This window comes from Chelonoidis abingdonii, chromosome 1 (assembly GCF_003597395.2).
Source record: "Chelonoidis abingdonii isolate Lonesome George chromosome 1, CheloAbing_2.0, whole genome shotgun sequence".
NCBI classification, from domain to species: Eukaryota; Metazoa; Chordata; order Testudines; family Testudinidae; genus Chelonoidis; species Chelonoidis abingdonii.
Window position 1 is genome coordinate 60183117 of NC_133769.1, and position 27471 is coordinate 60210587.

The window sequence follows — 27471 nt, forward strand, 5'->3', positions numbered from 1 at the left end:
GTACAGAACGACCGGTAACCATCTCTGCTATCATTGCAAAAGCAAGTGAATGCTGCTGTGTAGCGCTGCAGTTCGCCTCTCTCTCCACGGCATCCAGTACACTTGGTGCCGGAAAAAAAGCTGAACGGACTCCATGGTTGCCGTGCTATGCGTCTGCCAGGGCAATCCAGGGAAAAACGGCGCGAAAGGATTGTCAGCTGATGTTTCCCAGAGAAGGAATGACTGACGACATTTACCCAGAACCACCCGCGACAATAATGATTCAACCCAGAATTCAGGGGCGGGGGAGACTGCGGGAACTATGGATAGCTACGGAAGAGCTACCCACAATGCAAACGCTTCAGAAATCGCGTTAGCCTGGACCATGCGCACAACGCCGAATTACTGTGCCTAGTGTGGCCACATGAAATCGATTTATAATATCAGTTTTATAAACATTTTAGCTAATTCGATATTATCCCGTAGTGTAACGTGCTAGTTCCCTAAAAGAGGGACGGATGCTCCTCATAGTTGGCATCCGATCACACCAGTGGAAGAGTCTCCATCAAGGAAAGCAGATGGCCCTACCTCTAGGGCACAGGCCACTGACGCGCAAAGAAGCAAAGAGACTTCTGAAGACTGTCCCTTGCTCACAAGGCCACATCTCACGGGCACTGTTCCAGGAGCTCTGGGAAAGAAAGAATGATACAGGGATACAATCTGGCTCCTGAAATGAAGTCTATTCTGCAGCTTGTTGTCTAAAAATCAACGTCACTCCAGAGACATGGGATGACTATGAGTGGTCTCTCCCTGATTCTGAGGAAACCAAAGGTCCACAGATGAATTACTTTGAACTGGGATAGGACAAATACTCAGGCAAAGCATCTCCTGCAAAGGATGGCTATCCCACACATCAGCATGAGGAACTGACAATGTTGTTTCTATCACGAAGAGGTAATTGCGAATATCTGCCAGTCCATATCTACTGGATCTGGCTTCCTCAAAGTCTACAGAGCACATGTAGTATTTGGGGAGAGATTGTGCACTGCTTGAATGGGCTTTATGCATCTGCTCACTGTAAAGAGGAGACCCAAGGCTAGGTCTGAAGTCCCCATTTACATTTGGTAAATAGAAAAATGATATTAATTAAAGCCTAGAACTTGTTCTGGCATTTTAGAAGGTAAAAGTCTGCCAGACTGGACACACAGCCAACTCCAATATGTAGGAACTGGAGCATTGCTCCAAGCTTCAACATTGCTTCAAAATTACAGGATGGGTGAAGGGGATACGACCTGAGGAAGACTTCCAGAATACACACTCTTTTCCCAGTCATGTCTGAAACTCTGATTCATAGCCGCAAAACTACTCTTGTTCAGGAGATAAGAATCCCAACTTACTGTCTGGTTTTGGGACTGCGTACATTTGTGGGGGGAAGATACTGAATAGGACTAAAGTAGCAAGGCGTGATCTTACCTTTCAAAAGGAGGCAAAAACCTAAAACCGGGAAGAGGGGGTGGGTTGCAATTGACCAGAAGTAAGGGAGTCTTCTTTCCTCCTTTGTGTAGGTGAAGTAGCACTATTTGTCAGGATCTTTCAATTGTAGACTATCTGGGTACAAAAACAGTTGTTCTTTGGATAAACTTTTTTCAGAACTCACCTGTGAGCCCACCATTATGTCAAGATTACAAAGGGATCTTTATCAGGAGTTTACATTGTTTTGCTTTATTACCCTGTGCAGATCTTGCTTAAAATACATGCTACTAACCTGTGCTCACTTGATGTAGGGCATGTATTTAAAAATGAAATTGATCTTTTTCTTTCTAATGAGCTGTCTTATGTATGCACTATTTGTAGTTAACAAGGTCGTATCACTTTTTACATATTAAAACTTATTCTCTCCGTATGGTCACTTACAGCTCCTAATAAGGGTGGAGAAAGCAGATAGCATTAGTATGCCACAATAGGCTTTTAAACTGTTGGTAAATTACATTGTTAGCATAGTCACAACCGCATGTGTGTAAGTATTATTAAACAAAGACCAATCTACATCACCTAATAAACATTTATTTTAGTTTCAGAATATACAACCTGTATGTAGTAACACGCACACACACAACTACTCATCTTAAAGAAGTGCAACGGTGTCTGAGAGACTCTTCTTTTGCTTGGAACACTTATTTAAGTTTTTTTCCCCCCCTTACAGCTGTACTAACAGAGCACTGAGAACAGATGATCAGAAATCCAAAACTAAAATATCTGCTAAGACAGCCATAAAGACAGAGGCAGTTCTGTGCTGGGAATAAACAACAGAACACCATTATAAGCCCTGTTGCTTGGAAACTGGTCCGAGCCAAGGTAACTCTTTAGAAAAGGAGATGCAACTCGCTTTTGTTACAAAGTGACAGATGAGGGAAATGATTATGCCAACTGGTAGTGTACGTTAAAAAGGCATGAGATGGAACGTTGGGGATTCAGTAACCACTATTGCTCAATTCTTGTGTCCGAACCTTTGATTTGAAAAGTTGGCCACTTGCCCAAAGGCTGGGAAGCTCTTAACTGCCTGTTTGNTCAGGTCTGTTATTTCTCGCTGTAGTAAACAAGGTTTCCTTCTAACTCCATCTACTTAAAAGTTTCTCTAAACCTCTGTAAGTGTCAACGGGAAAGCCAAAGTAGTTCGCTATGATTCAGCTTTTGTTGTATTCACATTAGTTGATTGTTGACTTGGTTAATGGGCTCTTTTAAATCAGACGTTTCTTCATATTTCTTAAAGCAAGAGCCTGTTTAGTTTCTTAATGCCAATGATTTTTATATTTTCTTTCTTTTCTATAAAGTTTCTTTAAAACTTTGTTGAAGTTTCTTTCCTGGGAGCAAAGGATGAAAAGCCAGCTGGTCGGGGGGGGGGGGGAGGCTATTTCCTATTGTCCAGGAAAGAGCAGGACGGGAAAGAGACAAAGTAATTCATCTCTTCTCTTTGTTTGAATTTTTTTCTAGTTACTGCTACGAGATCAGGAGGGAATCTTGCTACTTGATTAAGCTTTGAATGCATAGCCTCGCGGGGACGCTAGTTGCCTCTCCGTGTTGCATTCAAATAGTGAGTTATGTCTCACACCGGCTAACCCGAAAGGGGCCGGAAGTGAGAGAGAGAACCCAGGGCTCTGGAGTCTTGGTTCCCCAAAGAAGATTGGGAACCAGAGAAAGGAAAGGGGGGTACCTCTCCAAATTAATACCTGACCTGTGCAGCGAGATATCCAACTGGTTATGAGCTGGGAGTTTCAGGTAAGCCCCCCAGATTTTGACGCAAAATCCAGGTCTGGGATGCGGCTAGATTACCCAGCTCTTCCCCCCCTGCCCCCTCCCCTGTAGTACGATGGGCAATAGACTAGTAACCTCTCATGAATATCTAACATGTTGACATCGAGGCCAACATTGCTGTACTCCCAGTAGATAGACAGAACGGCTAATAACCAGCTTATCATAGCAATGGGGCTTCAGCCCCCTCCCTTTCCTGTGTAAAAAAAAGCATTCTCTTACTCTGGACTTCATGCACAGCACTGCTGGCTCCTCTCCCCACACCCTGTAATTCCTGCACTATTCATCGCCCGTGGGCTGCCTCCCCCTCATTTATGTCACTAAACACTCAGTTTCCTATTCCTGCATTCTTTATTACTTCATACACAATATGGCCAGACTACGCACGATCCCAGGAAGTTGGGAGAAGGAAAGCACGGGTGGGGTTGTTCCAGGCACCCCCCCTGTTGACTACTGACAGAGCAGCGTGCTCTGAACACTGGTCCTCTAATACACTTGCCCTTATTCTAGCAGAATGACTTCTATTTTTTAGAAACCATAAGGCAGGATTGACTCACCCAAGGGAGTCCAATCCCAATTTTGCTTTTGCATGCGCCCCCGGGCCGATTTCATGCCAGGCACTCATTATAGCAGCAACATTACAGAGGGAGATAGAACCATCATCTCATTGCAGTTCTCGGCAGTAGACAGGTACAACGACCGAACCATCTCTCTATCATTGCAAAACAAATGAAGCTCTGTTAGCGTGCTGAGTATACGCCTCTCTCTCCACCGCATCAGTACACTATGTGCCGGAAAAAAAAAAAAAAAACGAACGACTCCCATGTCCTCTATGCGTCTGCCAGGCAATCCAGGAAAACGGCCGAAAGATTGTCAGCTGATGTTTTCCCAGAGAAGAATGACTGACACATTTTACCCAAACCCCCCCGGACAATTAATGATTCATACCCAGAATTCCAAAGCGGACGACGCGGGAACTATGGGTAGCGACGGAGAGCTAACCCACAATGCAACGCTTCAGAAACGCCGTTAGCCTTGGACCATGGACCGCACAACGCCAAACTCAATTACTGTGCCTAGTGTGGCCACATGAAATCGAATTTATAATATCAGTTTTATAAAAACGATTTTAGCTAATTCGATATTATCCCGTAGTGTAGACGTGGCCTGAGTTCCCTAAAAGAGGGACGGATGCTCCTCATGTTGGCATCCGATCACACCAGTGGAAGAGTCTCCATCAAGGAAAGCAGATGGCCCTACCTCTAGGGCACAGGCCACTGACGCGCAAAGAAGCAAAGAGACTTCTGAAGACTGTCCCTTGCTCACAAGGCCACATCTCACGGGCACTGTTCCAGGAGCTCTGGGAAAGGATAAAGAATGATACAGGGATACAATCTGGCTCCTGAAATGAAGTCTATTCTGCAGCTTGTTGTCTAAAAATCATACGTCACTCCAGAAGACCATGGGATGACTATGAGTGGTCTCTCCCTGATTCTGAGGAAACCAAAGGTCCACAGATGAATTACTTTGACCTGGGATAGGACAAATACTCAGGCAAAAGCATCTCCTGGCAAAGGATGGCTATCCACACATCAGACATGAGGAACTGACAATTGTTGTTTCTATCACAGAAGAGGTAATGCGAATATCTGCCAGTACATATCTACTGGAGTCTGGCTTCCTCAAAGTCTACAGAGCACATGTAGTATTTGGGGAGAGATTGGTGCACTGCTTGAAATGGGCTTTATGCATCTGCTCACTGTAAAGAGGAGACCCAAGGCTAGGTCTGAAGTCCCCATTTACATTTTGGTAAATAGAAAAATGATATTAATTAAAGCCTAGAACCTTGTTCTGGCATTTTAGAAGGTAAACATGTCTGCCAGACTGGACCACACAGCCAACTCCAATATGTAGGAACTGGAGCATTTGCTTCCAAAGCTTCAACATTTGCTTCAAAATTACAGGATGGGGTGAAGGGGATAACGACCTGAGGAAGACTTCCAGAATACACACTCTTTTCCCAGTCATGTCTGAAACTCTGAATTCATAGCCAGCAAAAACTACTCCTTAGTTCAGGAGATAAGATACCCTAACTTACTGTCTGGTTTTGGGACTGCGTACATTTGTGGGGGGGAAGATACTGAATTAGGACTAAAGTAGCAAGGCGTGATCTTTACCTTTCAAAAGTAGGCAAAAAACCCTAAAAACCCGAGGAAGAGGGGTGGGTTGCAATATTGACACCAGAAGTAAGGGAGTCTTCTTTCCTCCTTGTTAGGTGGACATGTAGCACTATTTGTCAGGATCTTCTCAATTGTTAGATACTATCTGGGTAACAAGAACAGTTGTTCTTTGGGATAAACTATTTTCAGAACTCACCTGTGAGCCCAGCCATTATGTTCAAAGATTACAAAGGGATCTTTATCAGGAGTTTACATTGTTTGCTTTATTACCCTTGTGCAGATCTTAGCTTAAAAATACATGCTACTAAAACCTGTGCTCCACTTTATGTAGGGGCATGTATTTAAAAATGAAATTGATCTTTTTCTTTCTAATGAGCTGTCTTATGTATGCACTATTTGTAGTTAACAAGGTCGTATCACTTTTTAATATTAAAACTTAGTTCTCTCCGTATGGTCACTTACAGCTCCTAATAAGGGTGGGTAAGAAACAGATAGCAATTAGTAATGCCACAATGGCTTTTAAACTGTTGGTAAATTACATTGTTAGCATAGTCACAAACCGCATGTGTGTAAGTATTATTAAACCAAAGACCAATCTACATCACCTAATAAACATTTATTTTAGTTTCAGAATATACAACCTGTATGTAGTAACACGCACACACACACACTACTCAATCTTAAAGGAAGTGCAACGGTGTCTTGAGAGACTCTTCTTTTTTGCTTGGAACACTTATTTTTAAGTTGTTTTTCCCCCCCTTACAGCTGTACTAACAGAGCACTGAGAACAGATGATCAGAAATCCAAAACTAAAATATCTGCTAAGACTAGCCATAAAGACAGAGGCAGTTCTGTGCTGGGAATATAAATACAAAGAACACCACTATAAAGCCCTGTTGCTTGAAACTGGTCCGAGCCAAGGTAACTCTTTAGAAAAGGAAGATGCAACTCGCTTATTGTTACAAAGTGACAGATGAGGGAAATGATTATGCTAACTGTAGTGTACGTTAAAAAGGCATGAGACTGGAACGTTTGGGGATTCAGTAACCAACTATTGCTCAATTCTTGTGTCCGAACCTTGATTTGAAAGTTGGCCACTTGCCCAAAGGCTGGGAAAGGCTCTTAACTGCCTGTTTGTAGGCAATGCTGACTCATCAGAAAAACAAAGGGCCATTGAAGTCCATGTCAAAACTCCCATTTATTTCAATGGGAGCTGGATTGGGCCTGATGTTAGTTTATATAATGGACCGTGGGCCAGAGTCTGATTAGTTCCACTGCTATAAATCCAGAGTAACAGCAGTGAAACCCAAATGCTAATGCCAGATCTTCAGTAGGGTAATTCAGACCAGAATTAAAACTCCAGAGTAAATTCTACTGATTTATACACCACACAATCTCAATGGGGTGCACAAGGAGTAAATTAAAGCAGAAATTGATCCATTAGTTTGGCAATGGTAAAGACCCATTTTAGAGGCCAAGCAGTTATTCTTCCTGCAATGTGGTTAAGAATTATTACAAGTTTCATGTATCACTAAGGCCAAATCTAGATGAGGAAAACAGCTTGTTTTAAGATCTGTTTTAACGCTATTTAAAGCCTGTTACAAATAACAATGCAAGTAATGTTTAAAAAGATGTTATCTGGTGTGGTCAAACCTAGGGCATAATGGACTAAACTGATCAGGAAATTCAAAATCCTTCCTGTTGACATAGGCCTGCCTTGTTCCCTGAGAGCAGCGCATTGAGAGAAGACCTCCACACAAGGATCTTCTTCAGCTGTGTGTGGGCTCAACCGTCTCTGTGCCATGGTCCTCGAGTCTTCACTGAGAGCCTCTGTGGGGCTGCGGATATGGAGTGGAGGAGGGTAGAATAGTAGCCTTGTTACCTGACTCCTTTCCCCTGAATACCAGAAAGAGTCTGCTGAGATGCAACCCAGTCTTCTCTTCTCCAAATCACGCTCTGCATCATGGAGACCACCTCCTTTTTTAAAGGGGATATCTGAAGTAGTGGGGAGGTCCTGGCCAGGCTGCCAGGAAGCTGGCGGATGAAGGATGTGAAGAAAGGTGCCCAGAGCTAGTACAGAGGATTGTGAGCTTCCGGGCTAGTGGACTCATGAAATCTGGAAGCTGAATCAAGCACCAATGCAGGATTTTCACCTCCAAGAATAAACCTCCTAAGGAGAAGACATCTTCTAGTCTGGCCTTGTGGGGATGGGAATTCATTTCTCCCATTCAACTACCTTGGGAGGAATGGGAGGCATGATTTACACTGCAAGCACTACAACACAGGGTGAAATCCAGAATCCGTTGAAGTCGATAGCAAAATTTCCATTGACTTAATTGGGCCAAGATTTCAATCTACACTGCTAGATTAGATAGTGATTGGTTTACTAGACTTCCATATAATAGTTGGTGTATGTACCAATGTCCATAGTTAAGGTGCACAGAGGATACCGGTGCTAGAGTATGGACAGGACCATTGGTTAACAACCAGTGCCCTCCCCCAAAGGAAAGACTGCACGTGGTGGAGGCTCAGGTTCTCACACCTGATGGGGAGAGCAACTAAGCGGGAGACCTGTCCCCTCCGGAGGGAAGGGCACTCCCGGGGCGGGGCTGTAAAAGCTGAAAGGGAAAGGAAAGAGGATTACAAGGGAGCTTATCTTCCCAAGTGAAAGGGCAGGGCAGGGCCAGGCCAAAAAAGGGGAATAAGGGTGGGGACAAACAAACAGACCAAACAATCACAACAGGAGAAGGGAGATCCTCAAACAAAACGCACCAAAATGAACAAAGGGAAAGGGCACCAAAATGGAGGGCAGGCCAGGCCACAAACTGGAAGTGGGGAAACAACAACACTGACAAAAAGCTACTGCTACTAGGAGACTACAGGCAGCAGAGTGGGAGCCTCGCTGCAGCAACAGCCGCAGTCAAGACAATCTCCCACCATCAATGCCTGAAAGAGTAGTATGCGCAGAGCAGCCACACACCCTCCTCCAGCTCCAGCAGCTGGAGTAGCAACAATGGCAGCTCCACACAACAAGGAAGCGTGCAGGATGCAACTGCTCTGGAAATGAAGCTGGGTTGGGTAGTGAAAGAAGCTGTTGTTTATAGGGCCCTGCCTCATTTGTGCCAGAAGCTGGAAAGTGTGTACCTATTGTGGTTCCCAGGGGACAGCATGCCTAAATCTGCCCAAAGCTAAAGTCCCACCCCTTCAACAAAGGGGGAAAAGCCGCTGAACCTAGACCACAAGTAAATACTGGGGACAACAAATGAAAAAACAGGAACAGGACTGAGGTCAAAGGCTGAAAATCAGGGATATGGGGTGGGGGGGGACACCAAGCAGAGAACTCCCGACAGCACCCACTGCTCCTCAAAGGTGTCTAAACAGTCAGTGGACACTGCCTGGAAAGTAAGTTGTGAATGAGGGAGGGGACTGAAGGAAGAGAAAGGATGGTTTTATGGTTAGGACAGTTTAAATGCTGCCCTGGAGAACTCATTCTAGCCCTGCCTCTGCCAGAATTGCTATGTGATGCTAGGGCTAGGCAAGTCACTTAAATAACATTTGCCCCAGGTGGCTACTAATTGTGATTCTCATTTTCCAGATACTCAAAGTGAGACACGTGACGCTAGATTTGCAGAAGTGCAGAGGACTCGCAGCTGAAGTTTGTTCAAAGCACTGCTCTGATAAAATAATAAAAAATGTTATGTACTCTGAGAAATCAGGCCCCAGGTGTCAAGTCAGACACCCAAAAGTACTAGACATGATCATTTTGGTCTCAACCTCCTTGAGACCAAAACTCCTTAATTTTCTGTCCACCATGCCCTGTGTGATTTTGGCACATATATCAGCATTTCTTCTGCTGGATTGGAGTTCTACCTGCACAGATTCTTCTCCCCATACAGTAATCAGATCCAGTGTCTCCCATTCGCTTCATGCTGGAGCTTGTTTGTGATTCTGGGAGTGCATGGCCACCTGTTCTGCTGAGCTCACCACGCTGACCAAACAGGAAATGAAATTAAAAAGTTCCTGTTTTTTTCTGTGTACCTGGCTAGTTCATCAGAGTGGAAAGTGCTGTCCAGAGCACTCACATTGGTGCACTCTGGGATAGCTCCTGGAGGCCAATACCATCGATTTGCACAGGGCTGCATCTACAGTACCCCAAATTCAACCCAGGATGGTGGACTTTAGTGCTATTCTCCTCGTCGGGGAGGAGTACAGCGGTTGATTTTAAGAGCCCTTTAGGTCGTCGGAATGGGGTTGGTTGTGTAGCCACATTCCTTATAAAATCAGCCTAACACAGCTAAATTCAACCTAACCTCGTAGTGTAGACCAGGCCTAAGTTGGAAAATATCCCATTGGCTTTTCAGTTATATTACGTGAACAGGGTTCCTTGCAGAGTAAGGTACTATTTAGCATGTGAGTAAAGGTGGTGGAATCTAGACTTAATGATAACCTTTCTTCCACCATGAATAGTGAGGTGCTAATAGAAAGTCTTCTACTCCAAATAAAAATTAAGGGTGTTATACTAGCAAAACTGAATAAAGAATAACTCCATAGACAAAATCAATCTAAAGGAGTCAAGAATCACCCCAACTGTATGTTCATTGATCAAGCTTGACTGTATTTGAAAGTGTGGAAGGACAAAATTAAGCAAAGCCTGAAAATGTGAAGTGCAGTAAAGCACTTTGCCACCAAGCCACTTATTTAAAAGCTACAAAAGATGCACTACAATAAGTTATACTTCTGTTTGTTTATTTTTTAGTCTTGGAAGAAATGGCACAGACTATTGTTCCTAGCTATGGAACAACGCCAGACCAGCAAAAACTTCATACTTCAGAGTGGGTGAGTACTCTTTCACTTTAAGTTTACCTTTGGATTTCCAATGAAATTAAACTGTTTTGTAGAATTTAAGGATAGGCTTCCAGAAGAGTGGCTTTCCTTTTGCAGTTGCAGTTAGTGTCTGCAGCTCAGATTCATGCATGAGTCTGAATAGCTGCATCTCTAACAAGACTGTGGCCACGATTCATGTAAGTTAGAGTTGCAGCTACTCAGATTTGCACTGACACTTCACTTTAGGGTGAAAAATGGGATCTCAGATTACACACATAAATATGGAGGTCAGGCCTCAAACTGGTCTGAAAACATATCTCCGTGTGCTGCCTCTGCCTCCCGTACCATCCTCACAGCTCCCACTGGCTGGAAACTGGCCGATGGGAGCTGTGGGGGTGATGCTTGTGGGCGCAGGCAGTGCAAGGAGACCCACTGCCCCCCAAGGGGTGCACAGAGATTGCCAGCAGCACCCAGCCACAGCTGCTTCTGGGAGTGGCATGGTAAGCACATCCCAGACAGAGCCTACACCTTGCACCCCCTCCCGCACCCCAACCCCCTGCCCTAGGTCATAATCTCCTCCTGCATCTAAACTCCCTCCCAGACTGCATCCCCTTCTGCACCCCAATCCCCTGCCCCAGCCCATAGCCCCCTCCTGCATCCAAACTCCCTCCCAGACCCCACACCCCCTCCATTAATATAGTAGAAATGTGCGGCCCATGATGACTTACCAAAATTCGTGGAGTGGCCCGCTGCAAAAATTATTGCCCACCCCTGCTCTAGTAGCTCAAGTGGTAGAAGTCTGTGCTGTGGATGTAAAAGTCCAACCTCTGATGATGACCCAAGTTGGGGGTCAATATGGTTCCTTTTCTCCTATTTAAAAAAAAGGGAAGTGACATCCAAAAACTTTTTTTATTAAAAATTGTTAAGATTGCAAAGTCAACCACTCAAGTTAGAAAATGCCAGAAATAAGGCTGCCTGTGCTTTGTATATGCATTATGATAAAGTCTAATTGCATGATCCTACACTATTTTTTTCCACAAGACCCCCTACCCTATTCAATACAAAGGTTGGACAGTGCTCTAGGAATGAATCAAGGTTGTGTAGTGACCAAACCTATATGTGTAGGACTCCTCCTCCATTGTTTAGGAAAATTGGAAGGTGTATAGTGAATGAGGCAAGGTGCTTGAAGAAGAGAAAGGATGGTCTTATGGTCAAGGAACTTGAATGCTGCCTTGGAGAACTAGATTCTGCCCCTGCCTCTGCCACAGAGTTCCTGTGTGATACAGGGCATGTCATTTAAACCAAGCTTTTCAAAGGTGACCACTACTGATGTTTTCCCTGTTTTATGGGTGTACCAGGCAAGACAAGGGCCAGATTTGCAGAAGTGCTGAGCATTCACAACTGCAAGTGAAGTAGATTCGAGCTATGCTTTGAACAAATAAAGGGCTGTAAAAAATGTTAAGTTCTCTGGAAAAAAATGAGGCCCGTGTTATCTCAAGTTGGGCAGCCAGAATTAGTAGACACTTGTCAATTTTGGCTTGATCTTGGTGTGCCTCATTCCCATGCACCCATCCCAGTCTATAAAATGGAGATAATGCCACTTTATCTTAGAGGGGTATTGTGAAAATAAATTCACTAATGTTCGTGAAGTACCCAGATACCATAGAAACACACAGGAGGAAAATAATATTGTGTTCACTACACAGTTTGGATGGTGTGCAATAAATAAAGCCTGGGGCCAGACGCTGAATGAGGAGGATAAAAAAATAAGTCAATAACTACCTATTCATTGAATGAGGCAGGGATCTTGGGGGGGAAAAAATAGTAACTAGTCATGGAATTAAAGCCTATCACAGGGATAGGCAATCTATGGCATGCGTGCCGAAGGCGGCACGCGAGCTGATTTTCAGTGGCACTCACACTGCCCAGATCCTGGCCACCGGTCCGGAGGGCTCTGCATTTTAATTTAATTTTAAATGATACTTCTTAAACATTTTAAAAACCTTATTTACTTTAGATACAACAATAGTTTAGTTATATATTATAGACTTACAGAAAGTGACCTTCTAAAAACATTAAAATGTATGACTGGCACGTGGAACCTTAAATTAGAATGAATAAATGAAGACTCGACACACCACTTCTGAAAGGTTGCCGACCTCGGCCTATCATAATGCATACACACAGAGGGGCCAAATGAAGGTTCCATAGGCAGTCTTAGTTGAAGTATTTTCCAACTCGAGTGCTTGACTTTGCAACCTTAGCGGTCTTTAATGTAGTTTGTTTTGGATGTAATAGTAGCCATAATATAGACTCATAGAAACGTAGGACTGGAAGGATCCTCAAAAAGTTGTCAAGTCCAGCCCCCCTGTGCTGTGGCAGGGCCAAGTAAATCTAGACCATCCCTGATAGGTGTTTGTCCAACCTGTTTTTTAAAACCTCCAGTGATGGGGATTCCATAGCCTCCCTTGGGAGCCTATTCCAGAGTTTAACTACCCTTATATAGTTACCAAGTTTTTCCTAATATTTAATGTAAATCTCCCTTGCTGCAGATTAAGTCCATTACTTCTTGTCCTACCTTCAGTGGACACAGAGAACAATTGATCACTGTCCTTGTTATAACAGCCCTTAACATTTTTGAAGCTTGTTTTCAGGTCTCCCCTCAGTCTTTTCTTCCCAAGACTAAATATTCCTAGTTTTTTTAACCTTTCCTGATTGATCAGGTTTTCTAAACCTTTTATCATTTTTGTTGGTCTCCTCTGGACTGTCTTCAGTTTGTCCACATCTTTCCTAAGGTGTGGTGCCCACAGAAGCATGCATAGGAATAAAAATTTGACTGCTTTTGGCTCTCGCCCCTTCTCCTATGACCCCGGAGGAGTTCTGTGCCTGCTCTGATTGCTTGCCCCTCCCTTGCACACACCTCTGGGTACCCAGAATTGGACACAGTACTCCATCTGAGGCCTCACCAGGGCCAAGTAGTGTGGGATTATATCTCCCATGTCTTACATATAACACTCCTGTTAATACACCCCAGGACGGTACTAGCCTTTTTCACAGCTGCATCACACTGTCAGCTCATATGCAATTTGCAATCCACTCTAACCCCAGAACCTTTTCACCAGTACTACTACCTACCCAGTTATTCCCCATTTTGTAGCTGTGTGTCTGAAATTTCTTTACTAAGCAAATTACTTTGCACTTGTCTTTATTGAATTTCATCTCGTTGAATTCAGAACAATTCTCCAATTTGTCAAGGTTGTAATCTGTAAGAGAGTTAAGTTCAACAACTTCATGGGAGGAATCATCCCAAAAACTCTAACTAGTAAATTAACGTACCCGTTCAGATCATACCTTTCAGCCTGAGGGTACATCTACACTGTACCCTGCCAAAAGAAGCGTGGAGAGTATATACGTGGGTAGCTCCCCTAGTCCAATATAAATAGTGTAAACTGTGAGGCAAGTAAAGACATGCCTGAAGGGTGTGTGTATGTGCCCAAGTACATACCCTGGACAGCTCTCCCCTGCCCAAGCAGTGCTTCCCTGTCTACACTGCTTCTTTTAGCAATGTAGTGTCCTGTTGCTGGAGTCTTTCCCCACAGCAGGGAAAGATTCTGGTAGTGGGAAAAGGCTCCAGCAGGGAAAGCCCTGCTGGCTCCCAGCTGCCAGAGTCTTTAACCAACATGTGTAGCTACACACCACAGTATGGACACATTTTTCTTTCTGCTGCATCATGTAGCTACACATACCCTATACACTGCTATCAGTGGAGTGCAGTGCAAATTTAGCCTTAGAGGGCACCCAAAGATCCTGAAAGTGTGAATTTCCCCACCCTTTCCCTTATATGGGGGCTGAAAGCTAGTCCTACAAGGGAGCGCCGGCTTCAGCCTTATGTAAAGGTAAAGACTTCTGGCCTCTTCCTAATAAAGCTTAACAAATTTCTTCTGTCAGTTGGAAAAGTTACATGAAAAATATAACAGGAAGTCAGCTGGATGTCTAACCTAAGTTAGCACAAGCAGCAAAGAATCCTGTGGCACCTGATAGACTAACAGACGTTTTAGAGCATGAGCTTCCATGGGTGAATACCCACTTTGTCGGATGCATGTTAGCAGAGCGCAGTCAAATGACTTTGACATCATATGTCAGCAGTTACGATCAGTTTTCTTAAGTCAAAAGCTTTAGTTTTAGTACTGAGCTTCATTCAGTAAATAGAAGGGAAGCAGCTTTCTCCTTTTACATGTTGGCTACTGAAACCATATAGGAAAGTTTTCCTTTTGACTGATGCTTGCTAATCTCATTGTTCCTAAAAACAGAACTAAAACGTACCTCTGTTTTAGCACTTCGTTACACTGGAGTGGGGGCAGGGCCTGCGGCAGAGCCAGGGGTTGAGCAGTGAGCAGTACCCCCCGGCACACTGGAAAGTTGGCACCTGTAGCTCCAGCCCCGCAGTTGGTGCCTATAGAAGGAGCCGCATATTAACTTCTGAAGAGCTGCATAGTGTTCTGGAGCCTCAGGTTGGTCACCCCTGCTCCAGGTGGTCTCAGTGCCACTAGATGGGACAGAACACCACACCCAGAATGTGTGTGGGATGTACCTGCACCACCACTTGCAGCACTAGCAGCATTCATCTTGTCATGGGGGATACAAAACATATCTCAGAAAACATCCCCAGTAAATGGTGAATGCTTTGTCATGCACAGGCCTCTGGTTGGTTGAACACCCAGCAGGTCACTTGTTCAAGCACAGACTTGTGAAAGATTTGTACTACAGCTTTAGCAGTGCAAGTTCTGTAGTCTTACAACATCTTTTCCAAAATCTGCCCTTTCCCCATCACTATGTTAATGCATGCTAGGGACTTTTTAATGTGAGCCAGCAGGGTTTACACAGGCCAGTCAGCAAGCATATGTTGGAGTATTTTAGAAATCACATCCCTGTAGTGCACATTGCCGCGCCATGTAGACCAGCCTTACAGCAACTTCCTGCAGTCAAGCCTACCCAACCCTTAGTTTGCATCCCTCCAGCCTTTCTAAAATGCTGCTTTCCCTCCCGCTGTTCTGACCGTCTCATGGGCTTTGTGACTTTTAGGTCAAGGGACAGTGGAGCTTTTGGGAACATTCCAGAGTAAAGTGCTACTCAGTGCAAGAGTGGCAGAACTAGGGGCCTACATTGTTATTATTTCAAGTGCCAGCAATGAGTCTGGCTCTGTGTAATTCACACAATGAAGAAAATCTCTGGCCTGAAGAGGTCCCAAGCCATATGGAAATTATTTTGTTTTAGTCTTTCTGAGTTCCTTTCAGAAAGAGTCTCTCTCCCTCTGCCCAAGTTGAATAGTTAAGCTCAGGGCATGACAGAAGGATAACTTGTTTCCAGACTAACTGCTGACATCCGGGGACCAGAACTTAATTCCACGTCAGGCTGATGGCATCTGGCAACAAAAGGAAATTCAGCAAAGCACTATAGTTCTTTTGATTTTTAATAGAACTGTCTGAGTCATAATATGGATCGTGAGCTTGGCACTTGAATGTCAATGAAAAAGCAGCCTACACTAGTGCAGAGGAGCTTCTGTGGTGTTGTGTTATGGTTATGTTATTCTATGTGTAAGGAAAAATTAATTTAAAGATAAAGCAAAACAATGGGTCAGATTCTCAGGTGGTGTAAAACGACACAGTCCTATTGACTTCACTAGTGCTATAGGGATTAGGGTGACCAGATAGCAAGTGTGAAAAATCAGGATACTTTTTTGGGGGGTGCAGGGAGCATAGTTGCCTTTCCCGACTTTAAACATTTTAACTTTGTAGCACTTAATATTACATTAATGTAAATTTTTGTATTTCATAATTTTGATTTTACAACAAAATGATAAATACCCATGTTTAATCTGTTATTTTACTTTAGTGCTTTATAAAGTGTGTAATGTGGGGAAAACTGGACACTATTTACAGTAGCTAAAAACAAAAGTTAAACAAAGGCTTCCTGGTGGGCTTACATTTGAAAAATGAGCTTCAGCTATATTTTCATAACTGTGAACCCTTTGTGGACCTGTATTCGTGAAGTTACAATAAAATTGCTTAATCTTTCAGCTACATAAAAGGTGATACATACGCATGCTAGTGAAATGTAGGACACTGGGGAATGTTTTGCCAGCCTCTTCATGCTTAGAGCATTATTGCCCCTATATACTGTTACATTCAAAAAACCCTCCATGTTATTAAAAGAAAATTAGGTAGCAAAGTAAAGCACTCAAAAGTTAGGAAATACCAAATTTAAGGTTGCCCATACAGTCTTCAGTTGGCCCCTTTATACATCTGTCCTGCATACTGAATGAGGCATGTGTCCTGTGGAAAAAGTAGTATGTGATCATTAGGGCCGGTGTTTTCTGGAAATTGCTGCTATTGCTACAATTTTTTCCAAAATGACTCTTTTCAGTTCTGGAATCGCTAGTCAAAGGAGGAGTGGGGAAGCAGGCTTATGTCAGGCCTCTTCCCTCTCTCTCCCTCCCCTCCGTGCCCCCCCCCCCCCCCCCCCGTTTCTGCTGGAGACACCTGACTCATCCCCAGGGCACAGGGCAGAAGCTGAGGGCTGGGCTGCTGTTGAGGCTCGTCGCCAACTTCTCCCATTCTTACACAGGCCTGTGCTTGGAAAAACCTCTGTGGAGCTTCTCCTGGGTGGGCAGGGCACTTGGCAGTGGGGCCGGGCTCCCTCACCATGCTGCAGAGCGGATGGCCCTTGCACCTACTCTTGGCAGCGTCCACAGTGCCTCTCCCCTGCTTCCCTTCCCTGCACACAGCTGGCTCCTTCCCCCCCCCCCCCCCCACATAGCTGGCTTTAGGCTGTCAGTGCCCAAGATCTGTCCCTCCTCTCCCCTATACAGCTGGCTCCTGCCCCCTCACCCCAGCACACAGCTGGCCTGGCTCTAGCCCTCAGTGCCCAGCATCTGTCCTCCACCTCTCCTGTGCAACTGTCTCCTATCCCCTTCTCCAGTGCAGTTTCCTGCTGTAAAGGATTACATATTGCTCAGGTTTGTCGATATGTGTATTTTTTGTATCACTATAATTCATATCTGAAATTTCCAAAATATACAGCTTGAAAAATCTGAAATTATTCTGTTTTCATTGCTGGAAAACACTGACCTCAGTGATCATGTAGTTAAATTCTGCCTCATAATGCATGCACACGAGGGGGCCAAATTAAGGTGGCATGGGCAACCTTAAATCTGTCATTTCCTAATTTTTTAGCAGTACTGGCTCTAGGCATCAGCAAACCAAGCACATGCTTGGGGCGGCACAATTTCAGGGGCGAAATTCTGGCTACCTTTCGCAGCTTTGTTTTTTTTTGTTTGGTTTTTTTTTGCTTGGGGTGGCAAAATACCTAGAGCCGGCCCTACTTTTGAGAGCTTAACTTTGCAACCTAAATGATTTTATTTTAACGTTGGATTTTTTATGTAATTTCCTATTAAGACAAACAAAAATTTTGTTATGTGCAACCGTAACATCCCCCCCATTATTCAACATCGTAAGAGTCTGAACGCTATACATTCAGCATTGCAACATGGACTTTTACCATTTGAGCTACAGGACCAAACCAGCCAACAGTTTGAAAAAAGCTTTTTGCCCAGGGGAGGGCATAGTCTGCTGGACTATGTGTTGGGTCCAACGGGGAGAAAGAAGGGAATGATTGGCAGAAATCTGGCCTGGCTTTCTTCCCTTTCCCCTACTCCCACTGCAACAACTGCTACAACAGCTCACTTCAATTGTATTTTCAGTATTGTATCTGCTGCTGCTTCGGTGGGAGTGAATACCCAGATCTTTAGAATGTTCATGTTCAGATATTTTGAGATACTGCCAGAATTTTCCTGAGGAACGCAAGTGAGAAGAGGGAAATAGTAATTTTGAACAGTTCAAATCTCAAGAAAACCTGAACAGAATTTCATGGGACGAAAAAAAGGCTCTTCTCTAACCTGAGGTCATTCTCTCTGCTGAATGTCTGAGGCCTTCTGCAAACAATAGAAGTGTTAGAATTTCTCTTTAAAAAATTACAAGAATCCTTTTATAATAGAAGGTGTTTGGCTACCTAAATATATGGGTCACTTCTATCTTCCCCTTTCTATTACAGACTTAGATACATGAGAGTCTATTGTAATTATGAGCATAGAGATTGGCCCACTTAGTATTTATTGTCTTTATCCCTTAAGTAACAGGAATGTTATACATTCTTTTTAGTATGATTGTTATATTTCGAACACTTGGTTGCTGACTTGATTTTAGTCATTTGACTCTTTCCCAAGTTCATATTGTTTCGTTTTTTAAAATGCAAATGATAGTGTAGTTGTCAAGGTAGAATCAGTATGATAAAAATACAAATCCAATGTTGAACATCACTCCACTGTTTATTTTAATTCCAAGAAAAGTGATAAGCTGTAAAAGTATGATCAGGTTCTGCTTCAGGAGAAAAGAGGGTGCTAATTAATAAACAAAACATAACTATTTTACAGTAATTTGATATTTTAACTCCACACTAGAATGTTGACACCATGCAGCTAAGCCCAATTACAAGACATTTAAAACTAGTCTGGAGATTGCACTAGCAGTGCTGCATTTTATATTTAAAACTACTGCTGTTGCAGACAATCCTTGAATGGCCAAGTGGGATGATCTAACAGGTCGCTTTCAGCTCTAACTCCTATAATTCTAAGAAATGAGAACTGCTGATTGATTTGGTTCAGACAGATACTCTGTGTCATTGCAATAAGCTAAAAATGCTGGATGTCAAGAAGTTTTAAACATGAATTATCCCAAACCATTAAAGCCTGGAGTAATTTATAACACTTGTATCTAAACTCGTTAGTAATAATAACTAACATTACCATTCAAACAACAGTGAGTAAAGCCATTCCAGATACCTTTGTACCTCTGTTTGTTGTTTAGAGATACACCTCTACCTCGATATAACGCGACCCAATATAACACGAATTCGGATATAACGCTGTAAAGGAGTGCTCCAGGGGGGCAGGGCTGCGGCTAGTGGATCAAAGGAAGTTCGATATAACGCGGTTTCACCTATAATGCGGTAAGATTTTTTGGCTCCCGAGGACAGCGTTATATCAAGGTAGAAGTGTATTTATTTTGATTAAGGAGGAAGAATATAACCTTATCTTGCCTCATACAAGTCGTTACTTTGATATCAGGGACAATATAGGAAAGGCAGGGAAAGAAGTTCTTGTTTTCAGCAGTTTTGCAAACCTTTAGGAATACATGTCTTCTCTCATACAACTTTGGAAATAAGATCCTAAACTGGAATAAGTTAACATAGTTCCATTGACTTCAGTGGAGCTATATCAGTTTACAGCAGCTGAGGATCTGGCCCAATGTCATGAACATCTTTCAGTTTAACCTAAGCCACGCAGACACCCACTTCTTCAAACTGAGTGAGAATTCTAATGACATTAAGGTTTAGTTGTTAACAAAATGGACGTGAGGATGAGCATTATTAAAGATACGATTTCATCATGGAGATCATGGATTTCGTGACTATAAGAGACCTCTTCAGCTTTTGCCCTGCAGCTGTCGGTCCCCCTCTGCGGGGCTCGGGCTTCAGTCCTATCCCCTGGTATTCAGCCCCTCACTCCCCTGTGATTTTTCAGACAGGTCACTGGCTTCCATGAATTTTTGTTTATTGCCCATGACATGTCTGTGACTTTTACTAAAAATAACTGTGATGAAATCTTAACCTTAAGCATGATTACACATGGTGATGCCCACAAGTATTCCCACAAACTAACTGCAAAAATGTAACTCCAGCATTCAAATGTCTCCATCAAACCCATCATCAATTGTGCCTAAAATGTCATACACATGAATTAACACATTGAGATGTTATGAGTGGATATGACAATCTATCCTATGTTCCTCTAGGGACTGGGTGATGGTTTATGGATATATTAATCTTTTTGATTTTGGCATATATTATAACATGATGGATGTGTGGCGTTTAACAATGTTCTGTGCCTGCTGAGATTTTGCCAATAAAAATAAGAAGTATATCCACATGGGATGTGTTACGTTTTGTGAATGCATTTGCACTGTGGCCGTATCTTTCTCTGAGTCAGGGTCATGCATGTGGCACTGGTTCTTATAGATATTAGTATGTATGGAGACATGAAAGGATTTTTCAGTTGTTGAAAAGCTCAGACTTCTTGCAAAGTTTCTGGGAAAGACGGGAAGCCAATTATTGTGAGAATCCCTGCAGGAATCAAAATATTTTATAACAAGGATCTGGAACAGTATATCACAGTGGTATGTAAGTTACTTAACAGATGCCTTATTTGGTAATGGTACTGTTACCTAAGATCCTTTCATTGCCATATTTGCAAAAGTTAATCTGCAATTTTTGAAGGAGAAAATTAGGTAGAAGTTCTGCTGTCCTTATGTCATACAGACACCTGGCTCTTTACAAAAGAGAACAGTATGATCCTGAGTTTTGTTGCTACTGTAATGACTTGACATTGAGTTTTTCTACTCCTCAACTTCTGTACATAGTCAACAAACAAAAAGAACTGGCTTGTAAAGATCTTCATATTTAAAATGTTCTGCACTCCTTGCAGGCAGAGTTTGATCAAAAACCTGACTCCTTGTTCTTTAACGACGGCCAGCGAAGAATTGACTTTGTTTTGGTGTATGAAGATGAGAGCAAAAATGAGAATCGCAAGATGAGTGTGAATAAAAAGCAAATGGTAAGGTGTTTCTCAGTTTTATTTCATGGAGGCATTGGTCATAATTACCATGGAAAAAATAATTGATTTTTCAGTTCAGGCTAAATTGAAAGCTGGGGGAGAGGGGAGGGGAATTGGTCAAAATGAAATGTTTTGACTTTGTCAGTATTTTTGTCCTTTTTTTCTTGTTTTTTTTTCCTCCTTTTTTTTTTGTTTGTTTTTGTTTTTGGCTGAAACTATTCTCTAAATGCAGTTTGGCAAATAGTATCAGTGCCCCTGAAAACTGCATATTTCAGTGAATTTACTTTTTGCCAAAAAAAGGTCACCCATTCCATAATTCAGGGTGAAGCTAGACTTGTATTTTAAGCACTATTTCTCACTTTTGTTTGGAGTAACCAACGTGTCTGCGCATTGGAATGCTTAACCTAGCCTGTAAAACTTCTTTCAGGGAATTGGAAAAGAGTAGGAATAGAGATGTTTATATGTTGCTTAGTCAAAAATTACATGTGTTTTCTCTGTGGTTGCTGATTTTTCAGCCCACATGTTCTCAGCAGCAGCAAGTTTTCTGAACTCTCTCAAGTTTCACTCATGAAGACTGATTTTTAGGCAGTGAGGAATAGGGCAGTTTTAATTCACAGACCACTTCCCTTGAGAGAACAATCAAGGAATCGTTGTTGTTGTAGGCTGTCTCCTCCACAAGTTAGCCGGTGCTAGAAAGGTACCAAAGCCAGACGTGTCACTGTGTTGACCTAGATACCCAACTGAGCACTGGAGCACACCAGGTCTTCACTGTGGAAACCTATAGACAGAGAGGACCAGATCCTCAGGTGTGGCTGAGCTCTGCTTTACACACTGAGAGGAGTGGTTTTCCACCACTTTTCCACTCCCCCTCTCCTGAGCACTGGTGAAGGCTGTTTTGGATGCTGGCACAAGCTGTAACAGTCACAGGACTACCCCAACTTGCACCAGCTGGAATGACCTGTTAGGGCCATTTCAATAGCACAGCATAGCGTACTTTGAGCACACTCCCTCCTGCTCCTGACGTGCCCCACCATGCTGCAGGAGGAAGGTGCTGGGAATAAAGAGCATACAGCTGACTGTGCTGGCATTAAGCCGCTCAGGGCTATGCCTACACAAAGGAAATCCCCATCAGCCCCATAAGGGCAGCTCTAGCACAAAGCAACCAGCAGTGGGGCCAAGGATCTGGCCTTGAATGTGAAGGATGATCATAAACTGTGGGATTAGTGGTAAGCTCCATGACTGAGCTCCCAGGTGGCTCGGAGCTTGGGGCCAAGCTTGCAGTTGGTGATCCATCTGTGCACTTCACAGGGTTAGATATCTGTAACGAAAGCATCAGCACCTGAAGTGCTCTGGGGCTTCATCACTGACTTGATACATATTAAGGATCACTAGGGGTAGTAGATGATTGGCAGAGAACTCAGGTGTCCTGAAGGACTAGGATTTTGGGGGATATGGAGGAGGGGTTAATTTGGAGAACAGTTGTGGGGGCACGGAGAGGAATGGGAAAGAGAGGGCATTGCTGGGAGTTATAGGGGAAACATGAGTGTTACGAGTGGGTGGGAGGTGGAACACAGAAACAGGAATGCCAGACTGGATCATATCTGAGGTTCATCTAGTTCAGTATCCTGCCTCTGACAGTGGCCAGAGCTACATGTTTCAGAGGAAGGTATTCGAACCCAGCAGTAAACAGATGTTCAATAGTCTGTTCCAAATATAGGTCTCATCTTAGTCTCTAATAGTTAGAGACTGGCTTAAACCCAGGAGCAAAAAGTTTAATAGACCTTCCAAAATTTTAGTCATCATTAATTATGACAACTCTGGATTTTCTTGAAAACTATATAAATACTCAATCCCTATTGGAATCTTGTCAAGTTCTTGGCCTTAATGACTTCCTATGGCTGAATCCCACAGTCTAATTACACTGCTCTACAGCCAAAATGCTTCTGAAATAAATGTAGTCAAACTTTACTAATTCTGGGTCACTGAGAACGAAAATGATGCTTAAAATTGTTGATTGGCTCTAGTCTAGCTGTTGGGCTCCAGACTACAGCAGTGGAATCTCCTGGCAGGTGATGTTAGGGTTTCCATGTTCCGTGACCGTCAAAAGGATCTTGTCCCATTCTTCTTCATGGAAGGTGATCTTGTAGCCTGCAACAACATCGATGGTGTGATGGCAGCCCTCAACATCGTTCACGATCCAGATGAGTGGAGACTGTTCATTGATTCATCGAAGACGAGTCTTAAAGCTGTTTTGCTGCATAATGGCAATGTTTTGCCATCAATTCCAGTTGGTCATGCAGTCCATATGAAGGAAACCTATGACAACATGAAACAACTTTTGAGGTTCATAAACTATGACCAACATCAGTGGCAGCTTTGTGGCGATTTGAAGGTTGTTGCTCTCTTGCTTGGTCTGCAGACTGGATACACAAAGTACTGCTGTTTTCTCTGCGAATGGGATAGTCGTGCAAGAGATTCCCACTACATCAAGAAAGATTGGCCACTCCGACAGTCATTGGAGCCTGGGAGGAAAAGTGTTCAGCATCCACCACTTGTTGAATCAAGGAAGATTTTGTTACCACCCTTACACATCAAGCTGGGTCTGATGAAGAACTTTGTCAAGGCCATTGACAAAACACAAGCAGCTTTCAAGTACCTCCGTGGAAAATTTCCAAGGTTAAGTGAAGCTAAGATAAAGGAAGGTGTCTTTGTTGGTCCTCAGATTCGTGAACTTCTTCGAGATGATGCATTTGACCATGCACTGCCTGGCAAGGAAAAGACGGCATGGAAAGCCTTCCAGTTAGTGGCAATAAATTTTCTCGGAAACAACAAGGCAGACAACTACAGGTTGTTGGTGGAAAACCTCCTCAAGGCATACAAAAGCCTTGGTTGCAACATGTCACTAAAGATACATTTTTTGCACTCTCATCTAGATTTTTTTCCACCGAACTGCGGAGCAGTGAGCGACGAGCACGGCGAGCGATTTCACCAGGACATTGCAACAATGGAGAAACGCTATCAGGGCAAATGGAGCCCATCAATGCTTGCAGACTATTGCTGGACAGTGACAAGAGATGCTCCATTTAATGAATACAAGAGACAAGCCAAGAAGCGCCGAGTAGACACTGAATAGGACTAAACTATGTACATAATAGTTTTTTGCCTTTTGTTTCATAATAAATTTTATTTATATAACCCTTTTGCTGATTTTTAAAGTGTTACATAAACAGGACAGGTGAAATATTATCATGTAAAGCAACCATAAACACATGAAAAGACCTAGGTTTACAATTTATGATTAAAACTCTACTATCTACACAATATACATAGACATAAAATGTAAAAACTTAAATATCTTAGAAACAGTAGCCAATCAGTTGTTTTAATTGTCATATTTGAATTCAGCACATCAAAATGCATAATAAATACCACATTTGATCTCTGAAGCAGACGACTTCTCAAAAACTAGACCAGTGTTACATGTTGCATGAAAAAGTATTTCCTTTCATCAGTTCAGAATTATCCACTTTTTAAATTTTTCCCTTCTTCTTGTGTTATAAGACAGGGAGAACAGAAGTTCCTGATCTGCCTTCTTGATATTTATTGTTTTATGTGAATATATAATGACCCTCTTATTCATCTCTTTTCCAAGGTAAACAACCCCAATCTTTTAAATCTTTCTTTCGATGAGAGTTTTTTCCAGACCTTTAATCATCCCTGTTGCTCTTTTCTGCACCAGGGAGAAATAGGGTGTTAAAAAGAATAATCTTGACTAGGGCAAAGGCACGAAGAAAGAGAGCAGATTGTCACTTCCTATATCCTCTCTCCTCATAGTCCTTTGCCCCAGAAAGAGCTGGTCAAAAAGTTTCAAATTTCAAAAGTTTTCAACAAGAAAAAAAGGATAATTTTTTCATGAAAACATTCATGAAAAATGCATCCTATTTTTCAATGAACTCTAACCTCAACATATTTTAAGGTGTATAACATTTACATAGGTAAAGTTTTCAGCATTAAATTTATGCACATAACAAAGGGATCAGGACAAAATACAAAAGGGCTAAGCCTGAGGTGTGGAGGAAGATAAACAGGTCATGGAGACAGGAGGCAGGGCCCTTTTCCCACTTTGCCTCAAAGCCCCTGCTTTAATCTGTTCCATCCATCTTTCCCACTCCACATGCCTGCTCCAGAACACCTGTTTCTCAGACATACACACAAATGTACTCCAGCAACACCATACCTTCCTGCTCACTTCTCTCCGTGTCCCTCCCCCAGCTATACTGTTCCCCCAATATTTTCTTCTCCCATGTCACCCCAGCAGTCTGATCCTCCACCATGATCCCCTGTAATACGTCAGCTTCCTATTCACACCAGTGTCCTGTTAGTGCTACAGTAGGAATAGTGCTAATGAACTGCTACAGAGAAAGGTCAAACATGGCTATTTAATTTCTTCCATATGCCCAACAGCAGATTTTGTTGATAAAGCTATGTAGAACCAAGAGAACATTCCCAGCCATATTATTACAGCGCATAGGCATTGTAGGTCACATTTTAATCCTGGACTCCTTGATATTGTCCCTTTAATTTTAGGATTATGTAGACATCCTAAACTTGAAAGGTGCATTTTAACACCAGGGCCACCCAGAGGATTCATGGGGCCTGGGGCAAAGTGGGGGAGCTGTGGCACTTGTACTCACCGGGCAGCGGTCCGGGTCTTCGGCGGCAGGGGGCCCTTCAGTCGCTCTGCATCTTCGGCAGCACTGAAGGGCTTCCCACCGCCGAAATGCTGCCAAAGACCTGGACTGCTGCCAGGCCAGGGCTCGTGGGGTCCCTGCGGGGCCCGGGGCCTGGGGAAAATTGCCCCACTTGCTGCCCGCCCCCAGGCAGCCCTGTTTAACACAGGACGTCAGTCTTGTATCTGAGCAACGTTTCTCTCTTAAATCTTTGAGTTTTAATAGACTCTGCTGTAGACGGCCAAGGATACAACACAATACCAAAAGCTGCAGGTTTATGAATAATGACTTGCCTTAGGGAAAAGGAGGAGTAGGAGTAAAAAGCCTTGTAGCTAGGTAGGTTGATATTCATTGCGCAGGATTGCAGTTGGCATTGCTGAGGCAGCCATAAGGAATGTCATTAGCGGTGTTTAATAGAGTACAAAAGTGGATGTAGCTTTACACATGGTCACAAGTACCAAAAATAAAATGAAGTGGAGAGATAATTAAAAACAAAAAGCTGCCCTTGGAAACACTGTCATACGAATTACATTTTTATGTTCTTGTTTGTCATTTTTGGTCAGAACCCAAATGTATTTTTTTTAAATGAGTGTCTTTTCCAAATAGTTATGAAAATAAACGTGTTCAATGAACTACTGGTATTTTATTATGTGCATAAAATTAACTCTTGAATTATCAGACCAGTAAGATTATCAGTATTATGCTAGGTGCCTTCCATCCATAAAAGAAGGTTCAGTCCCCTGTCCCCAGGGGTTTACAATCTAAGGCCTCATTCTGTCATTTGTTGCATGTGCCCGGACTGCTGTGCCCCTGTGGAGCCCAACTGAAGTCAGTGAGGCTCTGTGTACGTGCAGTAATATACCTAAATATTATGAATTGTAGGACCAGGGTCCATAGGACACAAAAAGAGGGGATAGTGGAATACAAGTGGCCATGGTGGAGACTAGTGTGGAGGGTGTATTTTCCATGATATATACACACTATTTCTAATCACTTATCAATTCTGCCATTATCAATGTGATACGTTTTTATAGGACTCACAGCAGAAGTGGGTGTCCAGGAAAGATATGAACGTAGAGAAGTAGTAGCCTTTAGGAAAGGGCCTTCCATGAACAGGGATAGTGTGAAGGCATGGCAATGTTATAGGAGCTTAGGACAAACGTGCATCTGATGAAGTGGACTTTAGCCCACAAAATCTTACGCTCAAATAAATTTGTTAGTCTCTAAGGTACCACAAGTACTCCTCGTTCTTTATGTTGAGACTGGTATCAGTAGAGCCAAGGAGATGGCTGGTGACACAAAAAGAGACAAGGATGGAGAACTAGGGAGAGTCAGAATTATGCAGGGTCTTGAAGCCCGGAACAAAGAGTTTGAATCTGATGTATTCACAGATGGAGAACCAGTAAAAGGATTCAAAGCCGAAGGGCGATATGGACCAGGTGATGGATGAGTGAAGGGAAGAAGCGAGAGGACAGTGAAAGGTTGAGGAGGAGGAGGAAGAAGAGGGTAGAGAAAAATGGACTGTTTCCCTTTTAATCTGGGAAGTTTTTGTACTGTGGAGTGAGAGGAAGTGAGTTATTCAAGTATCAGAGGGGTAGCTGTGTTAGTCTGGATCTGTAAAAGCAGCAAAGAATCCTGTGGCACCTTATAGACTAACAGATGTTTTGGAGCATGAGCTTCCGTGGGTGAATACCCACTTCATTAGATGCATGTAGTGGAAATT

The 27471-nt window shown here is 43.1% G+C and overlaps 1 protein-coding gene across 4 annotated transcripts in view; it reads left to right on the forward strand.

Moving 5' to 3' along the window:
* The window catches only part of ANO6 (anoctamin 6), a 146486-nt gene that overhangs the window by 45930 nt on the left and 73085 nt on the right, over window positions 1-27471 (forward strand). For 3 of the 4 annotated variants that reach the window (XM_075065965.1, XM_075065956.1, XM_075065959.1), the window contains exons 2-3: window positions 10225-10304; window positions 20890-21018. In XM_075065965.1, the coding sequence (XP_074922066.1) occupies window positions 10225-10304; window positions 20890-21018 (209 nt within the window). The remainder of the gene's footprint in view (window positions 1-10224; window positions 10305-20889; window positions 21019-27471) is intronic. The other variant, XM_075065964.1, reaches the window with a different exon arrangement.